Source organism: Neomonachus schauinslandi, chromosome 9, assembly GCF_002201575.2.
Source record: "Neomonachus schauinslandi chromosome 9, ASM220157v2, whole genome shotgun sequence".
In the NCBI taxonomy this organism is placed as follows: Eukaryota; Metazoa; Chordata; class Mammalia; order Carnivora; family Phocidae; genus Neomonachus; species Neomonachus schauinslandi.
In genome coordinates this window covers 125,042,994-125,066,686 of record NC_058411.1, presented here as the reverse complement: position 1 = coordinate 125,066,686, position 23,693 = coordinate 125,042,994, and the positions used below count along the sequence as shown (strand labels likewise).

Genomic DNA, 23,693 nt, shown 5'->3' with positions numbered 1-23,693 from the left:
GCGCCCCCCCCCCCCCCCCCCCCCACCCCCCCCGGCCCCCCCGCCTTCAAACCTTCCCCAGGCTAGAGGCTCAGCCATTGTGGAGCAGATCCAAGCTATCTTCTCTATGCCTTGTCTGAACTCCTGATCCAAGGAATCTGTAAGTATATTAAGAAGGCAGTTTCAAGCTTCTGGGTAATTTGTTATATAGCAGTAGGGACTGATGCAGAGGTAAATGCAGTAATTTGTTGGGTTTCTCCCAGGCCGAGCTAGGGAGAAACTTCTATGCCCCGCTACACTTCCGAAGCCCAAAGCACCTATCCACATTACCCAAGCCAACCAGGACTTAGGGACCTGGGTATTCCACAAGAACACAGGCCCAAAGCACTGCTCTTGGAATGGTCTCTCACGTAGCCATAGCCCCCAGCTTGAACATGACTTCTTTCCTCCATTGCCCTTGGGAGAATGGGGAGAAAGGCTAAAAAGGGGACAGCACTTTACCGACCCCTGGGCAAAGGCCTGGGGACCACGTAGTTTGACCGAGGCAGAAAGAACCCAGCACTCAAGGAAGGATAAAATGAGATAACAGATGTAACGTGAATGACATGATGCCGGGCATGTGGCTGGTGTCCCCTGTGTGCCCGCGGAACAGAACACAGCGTGAGCCCCCACAGACCCTCTGCATGTGGGGCTGCCTTCGGGTGAGGAGTTAAACGTGGCACCTGGCCGCACACACTTGATAAGCCACACCTGCGAACCCGTCTTGCCCACAGGTAAGAGCTTCCACGAAGACAGCCCAATTAGGACAGATCTGATCTAGACAAACAATTACGCTATTTTATGAAAAATACAGAAATAACCAACAAGTACGTGCTGAGAATGTGGTACATCTCCTGCCAGAAACTTCTCCCCTCTGCAGAAGGATTCCCTCCAGATTTCCTCAAAATGGTCAGCTCATGGACTTAATTTAAAAGTTGGTTTCCTTTGTAAAAATCTCGCCTTTTAAAACAACTTTTCAGTGACATCTATTACTGAAAACATTACACCCCGGAGGAGAACAAGCTCTACTTTTCTCCCCCCCACATGTGCAGACAAGTCACACCCACACACATACACACCACAAAATGTTTCATAGTAGAGCCCTGTCAAAAAGTTATTATACAACGTTTTATTTTATCTGGCAGCCAGAAATGATGTTCAGCTGTCTGGAACACAGGCTGCAAGAGGCTGCTCATCACAGACAACTGGAAGGGAGAAAAACCCAGAAGAGGACCGTTGTGAATTTCAAAACCTCCAAAGACAAAGCAAGTGGCCGAACACCATTGTTCACGTGCTGGTCAAAGTCTCAGGCGTCCTGAGGAGAGTGCCCTGTCGCTCACGCTGGTACTAATTAATTCAGATTTATATTCTTATTGCAATTTGAACAGCTTCCTTCTTTTTTTTTTTGCTATTGCTAAATGCTTTCCCTTTTTAGGTAGTTACTGGTGCATTAGAACTCCAAGTAACTGTTCTTTAATACAGTTGAAACTGGAATACCTTCCAGAAATCTGAATTGTCAGCATTGGAATCATGAAAAAAAAAAAAAAAAAAAGTCATGGGAAATAAAAACAGAATCCTGGCTTAACTATCCAACTTTGCTCTGGCTTCCCCTCCCAGCTTGTTCTCTTCACCGGATGATCTGGTGTGGGATCCCCGTGGGAGCCTGACCAGGCAGCAGGGAGATCTACCCCCGGGGACACAGGGACAAGTCTCATTTACCTGGACATACACCTTAGGTGCTGAACGAGCTGGTCAGATGAGGCAAGGAAGCCACTGGATTCAGGACCATCAGTCCCTGCTCTTGATTCTTCCCAAGTCACTGTGTCCCCAAATCTAGCGAGCATCTGGCCCCTGCTGCCAGCAGGGCACTTTGCTGGGGTATGTGATTTTTTTTATGAGACAGGTGTCCCAAAGGAAATGATGTTTTTAATCCCATGATGCCCATTTTCTACCATGGCTGGAAGCTTCGTGCCAACAGAACTTCCATCCTGACGCTGCTGACCCATGGCTGCCCTCCGCCAGGGATCTCTCCAGGGGTCAGCTGGAGATGGAGCCTCCAGGACAGAGGAGGTCTGGGGGAGATGCACCTGCTCAAGGTCACACGGTCTGTACGCATTTTGAGCCAGGCATCGAATTCAGGCCTGCCTGACCCCAGGCTCGGCACTTACCACCCGGGCTGACCCAGAGCCCCCTCTATATTCCCAGACTGAATCCCGCTCTCAGGGTGAGATTCCCAGGCCCTACGACGTCCCAGGCACACCTGCGGTGTACAAAGAGACGGACGACAGGGATGGTTCGCCGTCTCTGGCATCATCTGCTTAGCACATCTCCTTCAGTCCTGCCGTGTTCAAGGGCCGACTCAAGCCTCACCCCACGGTGAGCCTTCCCAAATCCCCTTTCCCATCCTGTCGGTGCCCCTGCCCGGCCCGCCTGGGGTTGGGTAACCGGATTCCATGTGGCTTAGCCCGTCCTTTGAGCTCTTTCTCCACGTTCCCCACCACCCACCATGGTATCCTGTGAGGGCCTGGTCCTCACGGGATGACGTGAACACAGAGGAAGAGGAAATGTTGGGGGGGGGGCATCCTCAGAGGGGCTCTCAAATGGACTTCCTAAATGCTTCGTCAGGTCTGTGCTATATAAAACTGGAAAATGACTGTACTATATTCCTCACAGTCTGCAGACAGTCAAGTGAAAAATCTCCACCTTCCTATGGGATGGACCGAAACCCGAAGACCCTATCAGGGCCAGGGCCAGGCCCAGGGAAGGGCGACAGGGTGGGGAAACAGGGGGATCTGGGGCAGATAACCTGCTGGCAAGGAACAGCCTTTCCCTTGAGGGTCTGAAACACAGATGTTCCCATCACCGGAACAGCCAAGACATCACTCGCCGCTGGAAAATGTGTATTTATACTGAAGGAGACAGTTTTTCAAACTCAGAGACAAGCCAACAAGGCCCCTGACAGAAATTAATTGAGGGCCTCAGCCTCGATGCTGCTCTGCATACTCAACACCCACAAAATGATTAAGTGCTTCACAGAAAGGGGACTAACAGTCCAAATATGACTCAGACGGTACCCTCTGGGACAGAGCAGGCATGAAACACAAATGCTCAGCTCTCCCCACTATCGACTAGACTGTCAGCTCCACACAAGGAAAAGGCACTGTGTCAAGGTCAGGAGGTTGGAGACAGTCAAGGGAAATCAAAACTCACCCGAAAGCACAGTCAGAAAAGTAGCAGCCGGCCTTGGCAGTGACGGGTAACAGTTTATTTTCTGGGAGAAAGCTGTCTTTCCTTAAATGTTGACATAAAGAAAGCTCATTCTCTCTGCGAGGACCCAGAAGGCCAAGTATGGGCTCCCCAGGGGACCCATGGGAGTGGGGCCTATAAGCTCCGTCTCTATATAACGGCTGTCTCCTTGGAGAGAAGAAAAGCCTCTTTCCCCTTACCCAAGCCCTGAGCACCCCCGGGGCTGGGGGTCTGGCATCAACACCCATGGCAGATGTGGGCAGGGTCTCTCTGCGTCCCCTGCTGGGGGCTTTGCCCTTTGCAGCCGGTCCCAAGTCGCATCCACGCCACCACCAGAGCTGACCACCAGTGATGCCTGCTATTTTCTGCTCAACTGGGCGGGAACACTCCCGGCTTTATTGGGCTTTTCCCCCATGGTTCACTGTCCGGCTCTGTCCAAACGCAGTGACAGGGAGGTTGATCTATGACTTGCTAATGGATTGAGAAAGGTACGAGCTCCTTCAGCCTGAAGGCGCACCCATCCCAGCAAGCAAACTCCCTGTCTGTTCGTGCACAAGAAATTGCCCGTTGCTTTGAAAGGAGGCTGTGCAAAATGAACCCGCTGCATTTGTGGCTGGAAAACACCCAAGGAAACTGGGCAGCAGATGTCCTGATGAGACTTTTTTTTTTTTGCTGGGCTTTTCCATGAGAAATTCGTGTACTGTAAAGGCTAGATCTTTCTGCGGGTTGGGGGGGGGGGGGGAATGCAACCCTAAAGTCATTTCTTAAAAAGACCCAACAGTCACTCCCTTCTCTTTCTCTGTGTCGGACTTCCTGGCCCCAGTCTGCCTGCTGGGAGGGAAGCCGGGCGGGCGTGCTCCTTCGCTCAGTCACACGTTCTCTCCCGCTCTCTCCCTTGGAGGGAACATGAACGCTGCTGATTCAAAAATCAGACACTTCTGCGGGAGTTGGCAGCGCCCGGATCTCCACCCCCACCGGCCCTGGAACACCAAGTCAGCACCTCGCAGGCAGGCCCTGGGCCGCGCCTTCTGGGGAACACAGTCCCTCCTCTAGCCTCAGGGTTGGACCGGCTGCCAGGAGCTTCCTTGAGCCACCTGGACAGCCCCAGCCGGCATGCACTTTAAATAATAAACTATGCATTCTTGATCCGTCTGCAGCTCGAGGCAGATTTTCCTATTGAAGCTGGAGGCCTTCTCTGCTTTGAGTTACTAAAGTGGGGCGGGTGCGTGTTGCATAAGGGGTAAGGGAGAGACAACTGGGGAAAAGACAACACCACTCCTCTTCCGAGTCCTCTGCTTGGTGGAGTCTCGTGTGGGAAAGTGGATTCAGACACACATGCACAAAAAAATATCCTGGTATCCTTTTCTTTCTTTCTTTTTTTTCTCAGCGTTGGAATTTCAGATTTTCTTTCTCAATCAAGTAATGGGAATATTCGAGAAGAGGACTAATGTGCTTGCCCTATAGTGGCTCTCCTGTGTTCTCTCAGAGAATATGCTCAAAAGACAACTGGCAGAGGAAAACAAAAAGTTGTTAAATAGGGACTGCAATGCTCAGACTTAGGGGAGAAACATATTTATGAAGTGTTTCATAGAAACCTTGGAAATGTATTTATGAATGCGGTAGGCTGAAGAATGGTCCCCCACCAAAGACGTCCACGGCCTGATCCCTAGGACATGTGAATATGTTAACTTACATGGCAAAAGGGGCTTTGCAGATGGGATTAAGTTAAGGATTCTGAGATGGGGAGATTATCCGGGATGATCTGAGTGGGCCTCATGTAATCACATGTGTTATTATATAAGGGAGACAGAGAGATTTGACTACAGAAGGGAATCATCGGAGGGACGCAGCATGAGAAAGACTCCACTGCCCATTGCTGGCTTTGAAGATGAAGGACGGGATTGGGAGCCAAGGAATACAGGCAGCTTCTAGAAGCTGGAAGAGGCAAGGAAATGGATTCTCCCCTAGAGCCTCCAGAAGGAATGAAGGTCTGCTAACATCCTGACGTTAGCCCAGTGAAACGGATCTCAGACTTCTGACTTCCAGAACTGTAAGATAATATATTTGTGTTGTTTTAAGCCACTAAGTTAGTGCTAATTTTTACAGTGGCAATAGGAAAGTAATAGGAGCCTTCCTTCCAGCCAGAGGGCCTTAGACACAACTAAGATGACGAACATCTGACTGAGGCTAGTGTAATACTCAGAATGCAGACAAAGCACCTCTAGACTCTAGAAAACTAAGTGAGGCAATCAGGGTGGATTTCCTGGAATAGGTAACATCTAAGTTGGGCCTCCAAAAATAAGATGGGTTTTCAAGAACAGTAAAAAGATCGACACAAAAGGGTCATTCCACATCGTTCCCTAAGCCAGAGTACATCTTTAATATACCAAGGCCCTGTGACCTAAGAATTCACAATCTAGCTGGAGCCACATTAACTAATAATTACTTAATACGTCAAGTAAGGGGGAACCCCTATGCACTTAAATTTGAAAACTTAGATGAAATTCGCTAGGGAAATGCAATTTACCAAAATTAATCCCATTAGCAATACAAAACTTAAACCAATTATTTTACAGAAGAAACAGGGAAAGTTAGAAAGGAACTATAGTCACAGAAAAGCACAGGACTGAGCTGGTTCCCCAGCGGACTCCACCAAACCTTCACAGAGCAGATGGCCTCAATGATTCATAAATTGTTCCAGAGTCTAAAAACTAGTCTTAAAAGCTAGTGTATCTTTAATACCTAAACTGAGGAATAGCATGTGCACATGCACACAAATTACAGAGCAACATCACGTACGAATATGGATGCAAAAAGCCTAAACAAAGCATTAGCAAAGAGCAATATAATGTTAAGGAAATAATACACTATGGCCAAGTGAGACTTATACCAGGAATTCAAGGTTGCTGTAATATTAGGACATCATTTACATATACATCTTACTTACTTACTTACTTAATACATCTAAGAACAATCATATAGATGCCCGTCTCCCCAGTGCTGCAAAAGCCTTTAGAAAATCAAGTATCCATGTCTGATTTTTTAAAAATTACACTCACGGTGGCCATATCTGAGACGATTTGTGTATCAGAAGAACTAAGTAAATAAATGAGTATCCATGGAGTAAAATAAGAATCTACAAGTCCACAGAGATACACATAAATAAATGGGGGAGAAGAGGACGCTCTCCTTGAAGGAGAACACAGATCAAAAAGGTAGAAGAAATAATGGAGTCAGAAAAGCACCATTTTGAAGCGCCCACAATAATAACTGAGTCTGTGGAGAATCAAAAGATGCTGAAACTAGTGAGTGAAAGTCAGATGAAGAACAGGATACTTACATAGTCTTGAAAATATCCCACAAATTTTTGCTAATTACATACGGAAAGATCATAACTCTCTATCAGATTCATCTAGAAACACAGCCTGAACCAAATATTAAAAGTTGACATCCGATAATGGGACAAGCCACTGGCCAAAAATACATAACCTATGTCCAATCATGAAGAAATATCAAACAAAACCAAATTTAGAGACCTCCTACAAAAGAAAACTAGACTGTACTTGTGTTTTTTTAAGAAATGTGAAGGTCAGGAAAGACACAAACTAAGTAACTGACCCAGATTGGAGGAGACTAAAGAACACAATAACTAAATGCAACGTGGGACTGAAGATTGGATTCTGGAGCAAGAAAAGAAAGCTATAGAAGACATCATTGGGACTACAAAGAAAATTCAAATAAAATCGTACATTAGATAATGGCATTGTGTCAATGTTTCACATCCCAAGTTTGCTAAATATATGATGTTTAAGAGTTCTTAAAAAATAGGGCGCCTGGGTGGCTCAGTCGGTTAAGCGACTGCCTTCGGCTCAGGTCATGATCCTGGAGTCCCGGGATAGAGTCCCGCATCGGGCTCCCTGCTCAGCAGGGGGTCTGCTTCTCCCTCTGACCCTCCTCCCTCTCATGCTCTCTGTCTCTCATTCTCTGTCTCGCAAATAAATAAAATCTTTAAAAAAAAAAAAAAAAAAAAGAGTTCTTAAAAAATATAAATGTACGTATCTACATGCGGCGCCTGGGTGGCTCAGTTAAGTGTCTGCCTTCAGTTCAGGTCATGATCCCAGGGTCCTGGGATTGAGTCCCCCAGCGGGCTCCCTGCTTGGCATGGAGTCTGCTTCTCCCTCTCCCTCTGTCCCTCTCCTTGCTCTTGCTCTTTTTCTCTCTTTCTCTCTAATAAAATCTTTTTTCTTTAAAAAAAAAGGAAGTATTTATAGATAAAAAGATATAATGTCTGCAAATTAGGCTCAGGTGGTTCAGGAAAAAAGTGTGTCCGTGTAGGGGGAGGGTGGAAGGAGAGAGTAAAAGAGAGAAAGAAAGCAAATGACTCCACAAGTAAAGAAAAATGTTAACCATCGGTAAGCGTGAGTAATGGGTATACCAGTACTCTGCAACTATATCAAAACAAGAAGCTAACAAAAATACGGTGGAATACAAGTAAAGAGGACAGGGATATGAGAGCAAATAGTTCATTTTGGGTCTGATGACAGGAAAAAAGTGAGTCAGAACACTGGGTCTTAGGCTGGTGGAAGTGGGCATCAGCAGACGGGGATTTGGCTGAGAAACGCCCACTCCCGGGAGCAGGTGGAGACAGCAGCTGCCCGCTGGGCATGTGTAGAGGAATCACCGGAAGATGAAGGGCTCAAGACACAGTTTGGGAAGAGAGTGGCCAGGGCCGCTCCAGGGTGGAACCAGATAAAGACCCCAAGGCCATGAGAAAAACGGCGGGCAGCAGTCAGCACAAGGGCCCCCTGGAAAGTACTGGTATTTGGAGGCCAGCAGAGAGCACAGGGGTGAGCAGTCCTTGCCGGCAATGCTTCCATGACACCGGGAAAACGCGGCTGAGAAAATGAACCAGCCTTGGGTTCTGAGGGGGACGCATCAGTGCCCCTGAGCCCAGCTGGTCCCAGAGGTAAAAGGAAGCCAGAGAACAAACAGCAAAAGGCGACTCATAAGGCCAGACCGGAGGCCCGCAGGTGAGCAGGCAGCGTGGGAAGCGTGACTCCCACCCGGGCACCAGGTCCCACCCTCAGGAGCAACGTGCCTCTCACAACACCCCTAGCCCATGTTTGGACACCCCTGCTTCATGCTGCAAAGTCAGAGCATCAGTCGGGTGGCTTGGCCCTCACTCCCATTCTTTCCTCCCTCCACCCTGCCCAGGAAGGACCACCGGGAATGAGAAAGTCCTTCCAACCTGAACCCCCTGTCCTAGAGCACATCCAGAATGACACCAGTAATCAGTGTTCCGCTCAAGGGTCAGCAATCACGTGCTGGAATGTTGCCTCCATGAGGGCCGGGACCAGATCAGGTCTCTGATTTACTACCGGATGCGCAGTGCCCAGAACTGGGCCTGACACACAGTGGGCATCAAACAAACACTGGCCGAGAGAATAAATTACTGCCTTGGCTAACAGGGCCCATTACAGGTTTTAACACAGAGACTTGAAAATAAAATAGATCCGAGCCAACTTACGGAAAACATACACAGACACACAGTCACTGAAAGTTTAAAAGCACAGAGAATAGGATTAGCATTTCTACAGAGATTTATTCAAACACTGTCCCCAGGCCTAGTTGATCCATTTTTTTCCCTGATTCTCCATCAATCAGCCCAGAACCAGGGCCTCTGGAGGGAACCCCAAGAGCACAGGCAAGTCCTCCAGGCAAGAGGGGCTTCCCTTCCAGATGGCCCTCACCAAGCCTCCAGGAGGCCCATGTGTGCAATGCTCTGTCCACTGCTTTGGAGATCTTGGGGCTGCTTTTGCTGAATGACCCAATTTTTAAAAAGAAGGAAGGATGGGAGAGGGAAGGGAGGACTATGCCACAGATCAACTAATTGTTCGTGCTGGAAGAATTTTTTTTAACTGAATATAGAGGAATTTTTAGAAGGTAACAAGCTTTCTTTAATTCTTAACATTTTTAAGTGGTTAGGGGCCCCTCCCACTGTGTGCTCCCTCCCAGCCAGGACACCTGCAGGATCCTCTTCTGGTATCCGCCCGCAGGGCCCCCATCACTCCAATTTCAGCTCATGCCAGCAGGGCCCCCCCTCAAGCAGATGGCCCTGGCCTTTCCTTTTTTGAAGACTCTTATACCTAAAAAGCCTGCTTGGCTCACACAAGAGCAACTGGAAATCTGGGAGACAAGAGGCGCTGGACAACACTCCAGCTCCCCACCATCCGCATCCTTGAGACCACTCTGGAAGCTTCCGTGCCCTCTTCAGAGTGCCTGTTGTAGGAACCAAGCTCCTGCTGCCCCCAGCAATAACCGTGGCATACTCGCCTCCCACTGGATTTTCCACCAGATTCCACTGGATTTTACCCTTCCCCACCTCTGTCTCCTGCTTCCCGGGACTCCTCCCTCTCTCAAACCAGCCACCTGCACTCAAGCCCTCATCTGAGGCCTGCCTTTTACAGAGCCCACTCGATGGACCTTTTCCATAAAGAGATGACACCTTGTGTTTTAATAATACTTTCTACTTAATGAAAACCCACTGGCAATAGCTCATTCAACTCCGAGCAACCTGGTGAAATGAAAGTACTGAGAAAAGTATGGCTTCTCTTTCACAGATAAGGAAACACGGGAGTAAGAGAAAGTAGCGGACGTTGAGCATCTCTACATGCTGGGAAGCAGCGAGAGGCCCTGCCCCCAGCCGCCAGGCCCTGCCCCGGCCACATTCACTCCCAGGCCACGTGGGTGGGCAGTGTCCATTTCACCGTGTCTTACAGGCTCCAAAGCCACAGGGTTACACATCCTCGGGGAATAATAACGGCAATAATTATAATAATAGTAGAGGGATGATGATGACTTTATAGAGCGATTTTACTGGGTTTTACCTTTATTCTTTCCAAAGAGCAATTACCAAGCATCCTCTTCCCACCCAAACACCCCAAACGAAAATCCGAACGATTTCTTCAGTCATTTGTCTTAAAAAAGAAATAAAAAATGAGATCAAAGCGACTTGGATGAACACATGGTTCATATAAAACAAATGGCAGGATGGGAGATTCCCCCCTGAGCTGGGGAGAACGAAGTCGGAACACAACAGCGAATGCCGAAACCATTATTCCTAAACACTCAGGATGCCAAAGGGGCCCCGTGGGCTTTTCTGGGAAGACTCTGAAGTCCAAGAAACACTTATCTGGTGATCTCAAAAGTGCCCCCCGCGAGCACCAGGCAGCCAGGAGATGTGCAGGTGGATCCCCAGCCTCAAAGGAGGCGGGAGGTTGGTCTGCCCCCCTGGCCTTCCAGGGCAGGTCCGCACTCAGCCGCCGGCTAACACGGGCGCCAGAATCTTCCAGAGCAGGTGGTGGGCGCACATCAGGAATGCCGCAGGGCACCCAAGAAACACTCCCAGGTCCTTCTGAGAGCCCCCATCGGCCCAAGGGCAAAAACCCATGCTCCAGAGAATGTGAGACTCATTGAGTATTTTCTCTGAACAACGCTGGCAAATGAGCGTGTGTGCTGGAGGTCGGTGAAAGACGCAGTGAGTGACTTCGGTGTGCTGGTTTACTGGGTATTCACGTGGGTTTTGCTTTTTTTTTTTCCTAAAGCTACTGTTGTAAGGTAGCCTTTGTGTTCCTTTGCCATGGGCTTTTGTTGGGCAGAAGCTGGGCACAGCCACCATTCCCAGCTCTAGTTTTTTTTTTTTTTTAAGATTTTATTTATTTACTTGAGAGAGAGAGAGCACGGGTGAGCACAGAGGCAGAGGGAGAAACAGACATCCCCCTGAGCATAGAGCCCGATGCAGGGCTCGGTCCCAGGACCCTGAGATCATGACCTGAGCTGAAGGCAGATGCTTAACCATCCACCCAGGCCACCTTGAAAGCCACCCAGGTGCCCCCCCCATTGTAGTTTCTGAAGCCTGACCTCCGTGAAAGAACAATGTTAGGGGAAGAAGTCCCCTTGAAGCATGAAGAGCAGAGCGGGGAGGCTTCTCCAGCCGGGGGAGGGCCTGCTTGGGTTCTCTGAGCAGCAGGGAGGCACCCCACCCTTGCAGCCCCAAGGTGGTGGGTCCCTCTGAAGGGTCCCTGTCATCAGGTTGAGAAATTTCATACCTGGAACAGTTAATGAGTGACCTGAGACCTCAGTGACCCGGCAGACATGTGACCTAACCACTGGCCTAAAGGGTGAGGGGCCAGTATTATACGGCCACCATGAGATAAGAGATGTGGCCAGGACCCCGGAGGGGCAGGGCACCTGCACCCACAGGCATGGGAAAGTTCAGGGAAGTTCATCTCTGTTCACAGCTCTGAATGCCAGGGGAATGGAGGGCAGAGTCTCGGGTGTAAGTTGCCCCATCCTGTGCTACACACAAACACATGTCACTCATGGTACAGCTTTCCTAAGGGAAAAATGTTAAAGTAGAAATCACATTTGGGCTTGTGAAAGAGTCCTGGGGCATCTGACAGAAGCGCATGTGAAATTACTCAGTAGAGATTTTTCCATAACCCAGCATACAGAGCACTCCCCGGAAAATGAGGGAGGGACACAGCAGCCTAAAGTGAGCTCAGAGTATAAAATCACTATCCACATAAGAAAATGGTCCAGCGTGAGAGTGGGCCCACAGGACAAACAGCAAGATCCACACCCCAAGAAACGTAGAAGGTGGAATAATTCAAGGAAGACTTCACATAAATTAGGGTAAAATAACCAAGGTGATAAAGGAAGGATAAAGTCATAATGAAAGAATAGGACACTATGAAAAAGACAGGCAGAACTGGAAAAGAATCAAACACAACTTCCAGAAGTCTAGAGTCTAATCACTAAAACTGAAAACTCAATGATTAGATTAAATGGAGATCAGACCCCATTTAAGAGAAATCTGGTGAAGTGGGAGATCAATGAGAAGAAATTATTCAGAATACAGAATAGAAAGCGACCTAATACATTAAAAAAAAAAAAAAAAAGTAAACAAAACACCGAGGAAAGAACAGGAAGGTCCACATCGATTGAGTAGGAGTTCTAGGAAGGGACTAAGCCGGTCACAGGGAAGAGGCACTCCCCACTGACCTGAGGCTGGCCTTTCTCAGAATTCACAGAAGTCATGAATCCTCACATCCAAAAGTCACAGTGGGTCCCAAATGGGATAAATATGGACAAATTCTGCCATAGACATACTACAGAACACAAAGATAACACTGTTTAACCTGCCGAGAGAAAAGACAGATTATTTACAAAGAATTGAAAACTAAATGTTTTTTTAGGGCGCCTGGGTGGCTCAGTCGTTAAGCGTCCACCTTCGGCTCAGGTCATGATCCCAGGGTCCTGGGATCGAGCCCCGCATCGGGTTCCCTGCTCGGCGGGGAGCCTGCTTCTCCCTCTCCCACTGCCTGCCCCTCTGCCTACTTGTTCTCTATCTATCAAATAAATAAATAAAATCTTAAAAAAAAAAAAGAAAAAAGAAAACTAAATGGATGGAAGACCTTTTGTAGCAAAAACAGAAGTCAGAAGACAGGGGAATAACATCTTCAATGTGTTGAGAGAAGATAAGGCTCAACTGAGAATTCAATATTCAGCTGAACCATCACGAGGAGTACAGGTAAAATAAAGGCAGTTATGGGAAAAGCAAAGATAATAATTGAACCACTCACAAACTCTGTTTGAAAAGGTTAAAAAAAAATGAAAAACCAAACAAAAAGCAGAAACAGACCCATAAATACAGAGAACAAACCGATGGTTACCAGAGAGGAGGGGGTAGGGGTTGGGCAAAATGGATGAAGGGGACTGGGAGATATAGGTCTCCGGTTATGGAATGAGTAAGTCACAGGAATAAAAAGCACAGCGTAAGGAGTGTGGTCAATGATACTGTAATAGCGACATAATGGTTCAGAGGTTAGCTATGCATAACATACCAACTTGTCCAATCACAAGTTGTACACCTGAAACACATTAATGTAAAGTGTTACATGTCAACTGTACTCAAAATAGTTAAAATTAAAAAAATATTTTGAAGAAAGGTTCTTTCAAAAGGACGTTAAACGCAGAAAAGTGAGTTGCAAGAAACAATACCGAGCAAATAAGTTGGCAAATATATACATAAACCTAAATAACTCTAACTGTAAAAAGACATAATGATGAAAAATAAATTAAAAAATACATAATGACGATGACATAGGAGGGGAAACAAAAACAAAATAGAATGGGTAAAAAATAATAGGTAAAATGAAAGTGAAGGTATTCGAAGTTTCTTACATTGTGAAGCATAGATACCCAGTGCCTTACAGACTTCCCGAAGACAAACATATTTTTTTAACTTTTAAGGTAACAACAAAAATGTGGAATAGATTATAAACTTGCACATCAATGGAAGAAGGAAGGGGCAGTTGAGACTATCTGGTGAAGCTGAAAGAAAGGAAGAGAAACAACAAAAAGAAACAAGCAAAGAAAAAGCACAGTATTGTCAGCCGAAAACAAAATATTCAAGATGGTGGAAATAAATGTAATTTTACCAGAAACAGCACAAATGTAAAAATACTAATGTTGCTGGGTGCCTGGATGGCTCAGTCGGTTAAGCATATTCCTTTGGCTCAGGTCATGATCTCAGGGTCCTGGGATCAAGCCCCACATCGGGCTCCCTGCTCAGCGGGGAGTCTACTTGTCTCCCTCTCTCTCTCTCTCAAATAAATAGATAAAATCTTTAAAAAAAATACTAACATCACTAATGAAAAGACAGTTATTCTCAAACTGGACATTTTTTTAAAAATGTGGATACATAATAATACTTCTAAGAAGCATATGTAAAACATCATGATAAAGACTGAAAATAAAACTAAGGAAAAGGAAACATCAGGCAAACACTGACCAAAATAAAAACTCTGGCAATATTAATATTAGGTACACACAGCTAGGAAGCCAAAAGTTTTACTAGGGCTAAAAAACGGTCCATTACCCGATAGTAAAAAGAGTAACTCATCAGGAATATGGCTCCTCCGCTTGAATACAGCAAACAACACTGTCTCGTAACATACAGTGAAAACTGATCGAATTGAAAGGTGAGATTGGCCAAACCACGAAAGTTATGAGATTTTTAACATGTCTCTAGTTAAAACAAATAAATCAAGCAAGTCAAAATTAATGATAGGAATGATTTTGACATCACAAGTTTGAGCTAATGAACATATATACAGAACATTGTCCACAACAATTAAAGAATACACATTCTTCTAATTTACACGTAAAACACTTATTAAAACAACAACAACAAAAAAAATGCCTAAACTCTAAACCACAATGCAAATCTCAACCACTACCAAAGAATCAGTATTATACGGAATGCAATATGGCCGACAAGCTTCTACCAGACCTAACCCTCCTGTACAGAGCAACCAGAAATCTGAACAATATACAAAAACCCAATGACCTGAGGACTGGAAAGTGAGCCAATGCAGTAAGATTCTGGGGGTGGAGGAGGGGTGGTGGGTGGTCAAGGCTAGGAAGAAAAGAACAGCACAGGGGGCTGAAGACAGGCCTAGCCATGCTTTACAGGGTATCTTATAACTCTAGTAGAAGATCCGTAAGACAGAGTTCAGGGCAACAAAGTGATGGGGCGGTAACTGAGGACAAGCTGGAAAGGCATTCCCATAACTGAATTACAGTATGTTGTTGTAATCATTCTATTTTATTATTGTTGCTGTTAATCCCTTTCTATGCCTAATATATAAATTAAACATTATCATACATATGTACATATAGGAAAATACATAGTAGACACTGGGTTTGGTACTATCCGTGGTTTAGGCATCCACCAGGGGTCTTGAATGTATCCCTCAGGACGGTGGTTTCTTCTGGGGAGTAAGTTAGAGGGATGATATGGGATGGGGTGGAGGGACACTCAGTCATATCCATAAATGTTAATTTCTCTCAAAAAACAAAAAAGTACCGAAGCAGATACAGATCTTAACATTGGTTAAATCTGAAAGCTGGGTTTATGGACTTCTGGTTTTTCTTTTGTGTGTGTGCGTCGTTTCTGTTTTTGCCTTTGTCTTTTTGCCCGTTTTAAATATTTCAGAACTAAAAATAATTTAAACCCGCTACATTTGTTTACTTCTGCACTGTCTCCCCCGCCAAACCATAAGCTCCCCAGAGGCAGGGACCATGCTACGTCAAGCTCACTCCAGTGTGCCCAATGTCTAGGGGGTCAACAAATACTTAATGGCCAAATAAATGGAAAAACAAGAGGGAAAATGTAAGCATATGACCTCTAAGGGCAACTTCTGGTCTAGAAACACTAAGATTCCTTGATTTCGTTGTGGATTTGTTCAAGAGGCAAGAATGGCAGATTCAAGAAGAATAACGAGAGCTTTCAGCTCCTAACTCAGTGCCCTGTAGGGTTTCTCTTTCTCTCCCACTTAATACAGAATGAAGGCATTGAAGTGGTCCCCTGAGGATGAAGAATGGGGGTACAAAAAATAATTACAAGCATGGCAGCTGCTACAAGAGTTAAAATTTGCTAGCAGCTAAGTGACAAGTTGTGCATTATCTCCTGTAACACTCACAAAACCACTAAGAGATAGAGGACGTTACTTAGCTGCAGATGATGAAACCGAAGGTCAGAGGGGCTCAGTCCTTTCTACCTTGGCTGAGGCTATGCAGCTCCTTCAGTATTTACCAAGAAAAATATGTGAACAGATGACCAACCAGCTATGACATCTATTCTTATAGAAAGGATCCCTTTGTACAGCCTGTTTCTAATTTCTCCTAAATTTGTTTTTTACCCTTTAGGCATTCGTGAGTGTTCTCATGAACATGCCCCCCCAACCCCCGTCCACAATGGGGCTGGAAGGAGCACGTCCTCCCTCATCTGCGTGTTCCTCAGCAATAACCCTGCGAAGCAGACAAGACTGGCATCATTTCAATGTTACAGATGAGAAAATACAGGCTGTTAGGGGCTGAATTGTGTACTCCAACCTCAGCAACTTAGAGTACCACTGTGTTTGAAGAGAGGGTCTTTAAAGAGGTAATTAAGTGAAAATGACATCAGTAGGCTCTAATCCAACATAACTAGTGTTCTTATAAGCACGGGAGATTAGGACACAGACATGCACAGAGAGAAGACCGTGTGAGGACACAGGGAGAGGGTGGCCGTCTACAAACCAAGGAAAGGGGCCTTTGAGAAACCAACCCTACCGACACCTTGATCTTGGACTTCTGGCCTCCAGAATTATAAGGAAATAAATGCCTACTGTTTAAGCCACCCAGGCTGTGGTACTTTATTCTGGCAGCCCTAAGAGTCACACAGGTATCAAGGGACTCTGCTGGGGTCACACCCGAGAAAGAGTCAGGCTTCTAGCACTGTTCTTCTTTCCTTCCCCCAGAATAATACTTAAAATAGTGGTGTCTGTTTTTAGAGTTAGTATTTTTATCTGTAAATAAACACTTAAAAGATTAAGATGAGAAACTCAGAGCAGCATGTTTAATTCCATTTATTTTGGGTTCTTCCAGTTGAGATGCAGAACAACATGGGAGACCATCACTACCACTGAAACAACAAAAAAAACATGGCATAAACTACGAAATCATTTTTTTTTTTTTTTTATCCACTGGAGAGCCAAGGTCTCAATGAAGTTGAGAGGAGAACCAAATCTCAGAGGGACTGAGCCCTTCCTAAGTGAGCCAAGACCGGTAGCCACACGTATCCCCACAGCACAGGTGGGATGAGGAGCGGAAGCAGCCGCAGACAGAGGACCTTGTAGAAGTGAGAAGGAACCAGCCAAATTCTTATCAACCATGTGAGCCGAAAGGATGGATTAGATCTGGAGGAGGGGTGCCCTGAATCTACTGCACCAGACTTTTAACAAGTATGGCAGCCTGCAGGAAGTCGGGACAAGGACAGAAAGCAGAATGATACCTCCACGGTGACGTGGAGACTGGGACCTACGCTCTTCCGGTCCTGCCTCAAGACATGTGAAACCAGTGGAGAACTGAAAGTAGTTAAAGTTGCAATCCAGATCAACCCACCTCAACTCCCGATTAAGCAGTAGAGTTGATCTCCTGAATCCGCTGCCGCTTTGTCACTCTAAGAGAAGCCAGCTGAGAACAGGCTGTCAGACAGAGAAACACTTGCCGCGAAGCCCAGCCTGGCTAAGCCTACCTGAGGTCCACCCTCCCGCTCTGCTCCTCAGTTCCATGAGCCCGGGACAGTGATGCTGAGTGGTTAAGCTGGTCTGATTTGTCATTTCCAACCAAAGGAATCTTAATGGACGTAAAACAGGAGTCCCAACCAATGATTTATTACTGATCATATATAAAATTGTTAGGCAAATTATTGCATAAGTTGGCAATACGCAATTTCTGAAGAGTTATGGCATCTTCTAAATACTCACTAAAATGCACTTTATAACACTACAAATGAACCAAACAATACTACAAAATAACTACAATGGTTTTTTTAAACAATCATAACAGAACTGAAAGTAGACATCAAAGTCTTTGCAGATACCATTGTTGGATGGTGTATTCGTGTTTTAACGAGCACACCAAAACACTGTCAGATCCCTACCTTGACAGTGCCTTGTAGGAAGTTTTAATATTCTGCCATCTACCTCAACCATCCACATGTTACATCTACCACGATGGAGGAGACAGAGATTGAAATTGTTACTAAAGCCCATGAAAATGGGGAGATTCTAAACTGAATCCAAATGGAGAAATTAAAATAAGCACAGAAGACAGATTAAAAAGTTTTGAAATCAAGATTGAGAAACGTTTCAAAATATCCAAAGTACCATTTTCGCTGTTGAGAATAGCCCCCCCAAACCTTTAAAAACTCATGCTGTGAGACCAAAAGAAAAGAACGAACAGAAGAGAAAGAAAAAAAGAAAGGCTCACAGACTCCATATTTTTCATGCCAAGTTCCAATCTGGAGTGACACTTTATGAATCATTTTATAAGGTCCTAAAAATAAGAAGCAATAAAGGTAATAAGATCCTCTCTCTGGGAGCCCCAAAGACTGCTAGAAATGCAATTTCTTCACTACGAGAAGGCAGTGGGTTCTTCCAGGTGGCCTTGTCCCTGTGTTAGTCTCTCTGTCCGCCTAGAGAACAGGGTGGCTTACCAGAGTTCAACTCTCAGGTAAACTGAGTGCTTCATGGAGAAGGAAGAATTATCAGACTCCTTCTCACCTGCAAGAGCCAGCCAGTTACTCCCAGGCCAGGTCCAAGGTTGGGGTAACACAAGATTCAAGACAAGGCACAATGACACCTAAGACAGCCATGTTCAGCCATAAAGAATATGTGCCCACAGGAAATCCTGGATGACTCATCTGATTCCTTTTTCCAAGGAAGCCAAAAATATATCTTGCTGGTTTCCCAGTAAATTGATTTTCTCAATTTCTCAATGAAATTTCTAAATTCCCAGGAAGTCAACCCACACTCGATAGGACCTAACTGCTTTATCAGCTAAACCTATTAGAAGGCCCACTGTCCTTCTCAACACAGCAACAAAGTTTACGAGTATTTCACACAAAGCAAGAAGGACTGGAAGGAAATAGACACCTTTCTCCAGTGTCTGTGTTCCTACCCAGGACACAGTCCGAGTTGGCCCCACCTTATTAAGTACGCACAATGCCCTCACACTGCAGAGCACAATGACGTGAGATGTGGGGGCAGCGAAGGGGAGATGGTTTTTTAAGCAAATTCAGAGATTTCTTGCATGGCTGCTCTTATTTAAACTTCCTTTCTATCACTTCCTCCCCACCCAGGTTCTGTTCATTTCATTTCCTTCATTATAGGCTAAACATTCTATCAAAAGGGTGCCTTGAAACCAGCCTCAGGGAGAAAAATGCAAACCCGAGCACAATTTATCATGTTGTCAGCAATCCTGGGTATCGCGCATGCCCCTAAAGAGGATGGCAGCGGGTAATGAGACAAATATTCCATGATATCATCCACAAGCACCCTGGGTTTCTGATCCTGACTAGCAGTTGATGAGCGCCGGCTTGAATAGAGGGAAAAGTGAGACTAAAACGTATTTGCCCTTGGACTTAATTGTGGGGCCCCTGCCTGGTGGTTCTCACCTGAAAAACCCACTTCCAATGGCCCACTGGTGCTATTACTCATGTTTAATACTCCTTAGTGCGGTGGTTCTCAGCACCAGCTGAACATTAGAACTACCTGGGGAGATTTTAAATCACCAGCTGCCCAGACTGTGCCCGAAACCAGTGAAAGCAGCTCTCCGGGGGCAGGACCCAGGCGTGAGAAGCCGTTAAGCTTCCCCAGGTGATGCCAAAGGACAACCAGCCCTGAGACCCCCCTGCCTCGGTATAATCCCCCTGCCTCTGAAACAATATATTCAGATTAGCAGAAAATGCATACAGATGTAGAATGACCAAGAGTCACTTACTTTGAAAGCAGATTAAAAAAAAACTGTTCCACCAAGACTGTCAGGGGGCTGACGTTTAAAATAAGATCTCAGCATCAGGCCCGAACACACAACCCACCAACTTCCCCAAGTCCCTGCTTCCGATTCAAGAGTGTGTTTTAGTTACTAATCATTTTGTGCTGAGGTCCACCTTCCCCTACGTTTGTAAGGGTACAGGAAGGAGCAGAGCAAAACCCTCCTGTGTGGTAGCATTCTCTATCACTCAGAGCTCTCCTGGGGTTTCAGAGATGGCCTTGATTCAGCAAAATCACCGCCGCTCTCTCCCTGCCGAATGCAGACCAGCTAAGGAGGGCAGCTACCTGGATAAGATCAGGTCTACAGGCAACAACTGAGCTGAGCTGCAATGCTTGTTCATATATCCCAAAGCTGTCCCAAAGGACAGTCATATCACTGATGTATTTCCAAGGTCGCTGGAATACCAGAGACACTATATTTTTTTTTATCCAAAGATAAGTCTTTAAAACTACAAAAGCACAGCTCCCAAAGATGAGCCGTGGGGTCCCATGCCCTCCATCCAGGGAGGAAATGCCACCTGTGAGCAGCAGTCTTCATCAGGGGACGCTCCCAGGAAGACTGCTAGTGACACAGCAGTGGCCATTTCAGTGACCGTGAAATGTTCTTAAACAGCTGACCGTGAATCCACAGGTTGCTCGAACAGAGGCACAGAATATAAGAACCGTGGGTTCTCACCCCAAGCTACTTAGTAGAATCACTTTCAAAAACACGGATACCCCAGTCGCACCCCAGACCAACTGGATCAGGATGCTGGGGGACAGGCCAGTGCCAGGTACTGTGTAAAGCAGTGGTTCCCACACCTTCGCACGCATCAGAAGCGTGAACCTGTGAAGCGACTGATTCCTGGACCCACCCCCCCAGTTTCTGATGCAGGAAGTCCAGGGCGGGGGGACCTGAGAACGTGCAGATGACAGGGTCCCAGGCCGCAGCACTGATGCCGCTGAGAATCGTGGCTTCCAAGGCCCCCCCCCCCCCCAGGTGCAGCCAGGCCTGGGGACCCCCACACTGAAGAGCCCGCTCTGGCCAGGGAGGGAGGAAATTTTCAGTCTAGCTCTGCCACCAACCTAGGGTTTGATAACAAATAAGCCATCAAGGTTTGGGGGACCTCAACTCGTTCCTGATCTATACAATTGATGCACTGCATCAGTGAGATACTGGGTGCCTTCCCTCTTCAAAGGGCTGCTATACAGGAAATGCTAACACTAATCCAGACAGAGGGGGAAAGGCGGTGGCCTTAGGGGAAATGAACACAACAGCTTCAAAATACAGGGGAAGGAAGCTTGCTGCTCACAGGACTTCAGTGCGCCTGGGGACATGCAGTGGTGCCGAACGGCATGTGCTGTCCAGTGTGCGGTTTCCCAGACTCACCTGTTAGAACCTGGCAGAGCTGCCCAGGGACCTGGGCCTCGGTGGAGGGGCTGGGTGCCAAGGACCATTTGCGCCTGACCAGGTGCTCTCGTGTGCTGAGCGGGCCCTGGGAATTGTTGAGGGGCTGGATTAGCACCTGCTCCTGCCCAAGCTGGATGAGGCCAACCTGCCCAGAAAGAGGAAAAAGGGACATGAGTCATCCTCGTTCACGCACACCCACAACCCCAACAACCCGAGGGCAGCAAGGCCACCTGGCTATGGCCTGGGCCTCAGGTCTGGGCTTTTGCTTTGCAGGGTGCTCTGATTGACTGAGCCCAGGAAGGAGCATCTGTGGGACTTGAGACATCCCACCCCATGGCTATGTGGGGCGGGGGGGCACGGGGTCGGAGGTGCAGAGATATATATAACGGCACCCACTTCCCGGGTTCATTATTTTATTAGTAATAAAAAGAACTTTCTTTTAAAAATTATTTTTAAAATCATCCTCCAAAAGTCCACTTGAGGAGGCAATGCCAAAAGTGTTGGGGATGAATGACAATTACATACTTAATGGGGGAAAAAAAAAGTATCTTATCCCTGGGGATATTAAGAATGAAAGGATGGAGCCAGTCTTATAGTGTTAATAGCTTTGTGATAGGGGATTTGTACATTTTTTCAGAACTTGTGGTGTTTAAGAGAAATCGACAGAGTAGCCAATGGATTAGATTTGTGATTCTAATTTAAAGTCCATCATGGACTTAGATTCGTGATTTTAAAATCTTAGTAGGTTTAGAAGCAGTATTAGAATGTGTAAGAGAACTTAAGACTTCCCATGTTTATAAGACTCGCTTATTAGGTTTGTAGGAATCACTGATACACTCGCAAAGGGCTTCTTAGCCAACCAAAGAACTTGAAAAGGAAATTGACTACGTTACATTCCTCAATGCAGTTTTAAAGGTTTAAAAGTTGTTAATCACCAAATTTACAAGTGGCGCCAAATATCATCCAAAGTTCCCTTGAAAAGGATTGCAAAAAACCTCTGAGATAAAGGGGATTAAGAGTACACTTATCTAGATGAGCGTGGGCAAATGTATAGGATTGTTGAATCATATTGTACACCTGAAACTAATATAACACTGTTAATTATACTTCAATAAAAGTTTTAAAAACTTGCTAGATTAGAAATAGGACGTGACTTGTAAATTGAAGGAAAAATTTAGGAACTAGGATTTTTAATTTGCCACTTTAATAGAGTGAATATTAATTCTAAAATACATATGTATATGGTGCAGAGAACTCTTCCCATCCCTTGGAACCAATGCTGAGGCATGAAACCAATTTGTGCTCCTTCCCTGGGATACCTGCTGCTAGCTTCCCTTCTGAGGTGTCAACAAAGCAAGGTAAACCTCCCACAAGGAACCCCATTGGGCCCCAGGCTGGAGGAGGACCCGAGTTTGCAAAATGGGCTGTGCGGCCCACAGCGCCTCCTCCGGGTGGATGCCCAGGACCACCTTGGCTAAACAGAGTCCATAGATCAAGCAGATCAGTCTACATCTGAAATGAGCATCATCTCTTCTCTCCCCACTGAGTCTCTTTTCTAAAAGCCGTGTCACACAGAAACAGTGCTTCTCAAACTCCAATGCACGTGAAAATCACCCAGACGTCTTGGGTAGACCCCGAGGATGTGCATTTCTAACTAGCCCCCATGTGACACCAATGCTGGTGGTCCGGAGCCCCCACTTTGAGAAGCACTGCTCTCCAGCACAGCAAGTCCTCTGGTCTCAAGGACAGAGCTCACTCAAGCCAAATGGTAGACCTCCTCTACATTCGGAAAGGATGCCTGGACACCAAGCCTCTCTGAAAGTAAACCAGATCAACTAATACGATCGCCTCCAACCTTGAGTCCCCAAAACACAGGGTGAGACCGTACTTACAGCTCCTAGCAGATTTCAAGGTTTCCATTTCATTAGAACTTCTGCCAAGAACAACTCAGAGATTTTACTGCCCAAATAAAACTGTCTTAAAGTGGCATTGCATGACCTGCAGGAAAGCACGGCTTTCTTCCTTCTCCTTTGAAGTTAGAACTCGAATTTGTTCACGAAGATACTTTGGGGAGACCGAAGAAGTGGAAGCAGAAGGTGGCTGTGGGGGTTACGCAGAGCTCCGCTGGGGCTGTACCTAAAGAAAGCCTCAGTGCCGAACACACACCTCAGTAACCACGGCGAACACTTCCATGTGTCGAAATAAAGTTGGCAGGTGGGGCATAGCACATGGGATGAGCCCCATGTGGAAGGAGCCCTGTGCTCCCCGGAGGATATGCTCAACTTGGACCCCTCCTAAAATGCTCTGGCTTTGGCAGGTCACAGACCCCCCCAGGTCTAGCACTTTCAAAGCCAGTTACCCCTTTGGTCTAGCATTGGCCTTCACAAGCTACAGTGTAAAAGGCCAGGGAGCGGGTAACTCTCATGCAATGCAACAGAGAGGCATGGCATGCACGTGCACACACCCCAGCCACAAGCAGAAGCAGCCCCTTTGCTTTGGCAGGTCTTGCTTGCAGGGACCCACATGCTGGTTTCCACCCCTTCATGGAGGACAACGGTAACACTGGTAAGATGATTACATGGACTGGCAGACCG

At 46.4% G+C, this 23,693-nt stretch overlaps 1 protein-coding gene across 1 annotated transcript in view; it reads right to left on the bottom strand.

The window, feature by feature from the left end:
- The window catches only part of ADAMTS17 (ADAM metallopeptidase with thrombospondin type 1 motif 17), a 342,817-nt gene extending 319,525 nt beyond the window's left edge, over window positions 1-23,292 (bottom strand). Inside the window, exons 1-2 of the mRNA XM_021680437.1 lie at window positions 23,266-23,292; window positions 21,079-21,244 (exon numbers count right to left, since the gene is read on the bottom strand). Coding sequence (XP_021536112.1) covers window positions 21,079-21,244; window positions 23,266-23,292 — 193 coding nt within the window. The remainder of the gene's footprint in view (window positions 1-21,078; window positions 21,245-23,265) is intronic.
- Between the last annotated feature and the right edge of the window lie 401 nt (window positions 23,293-23,693).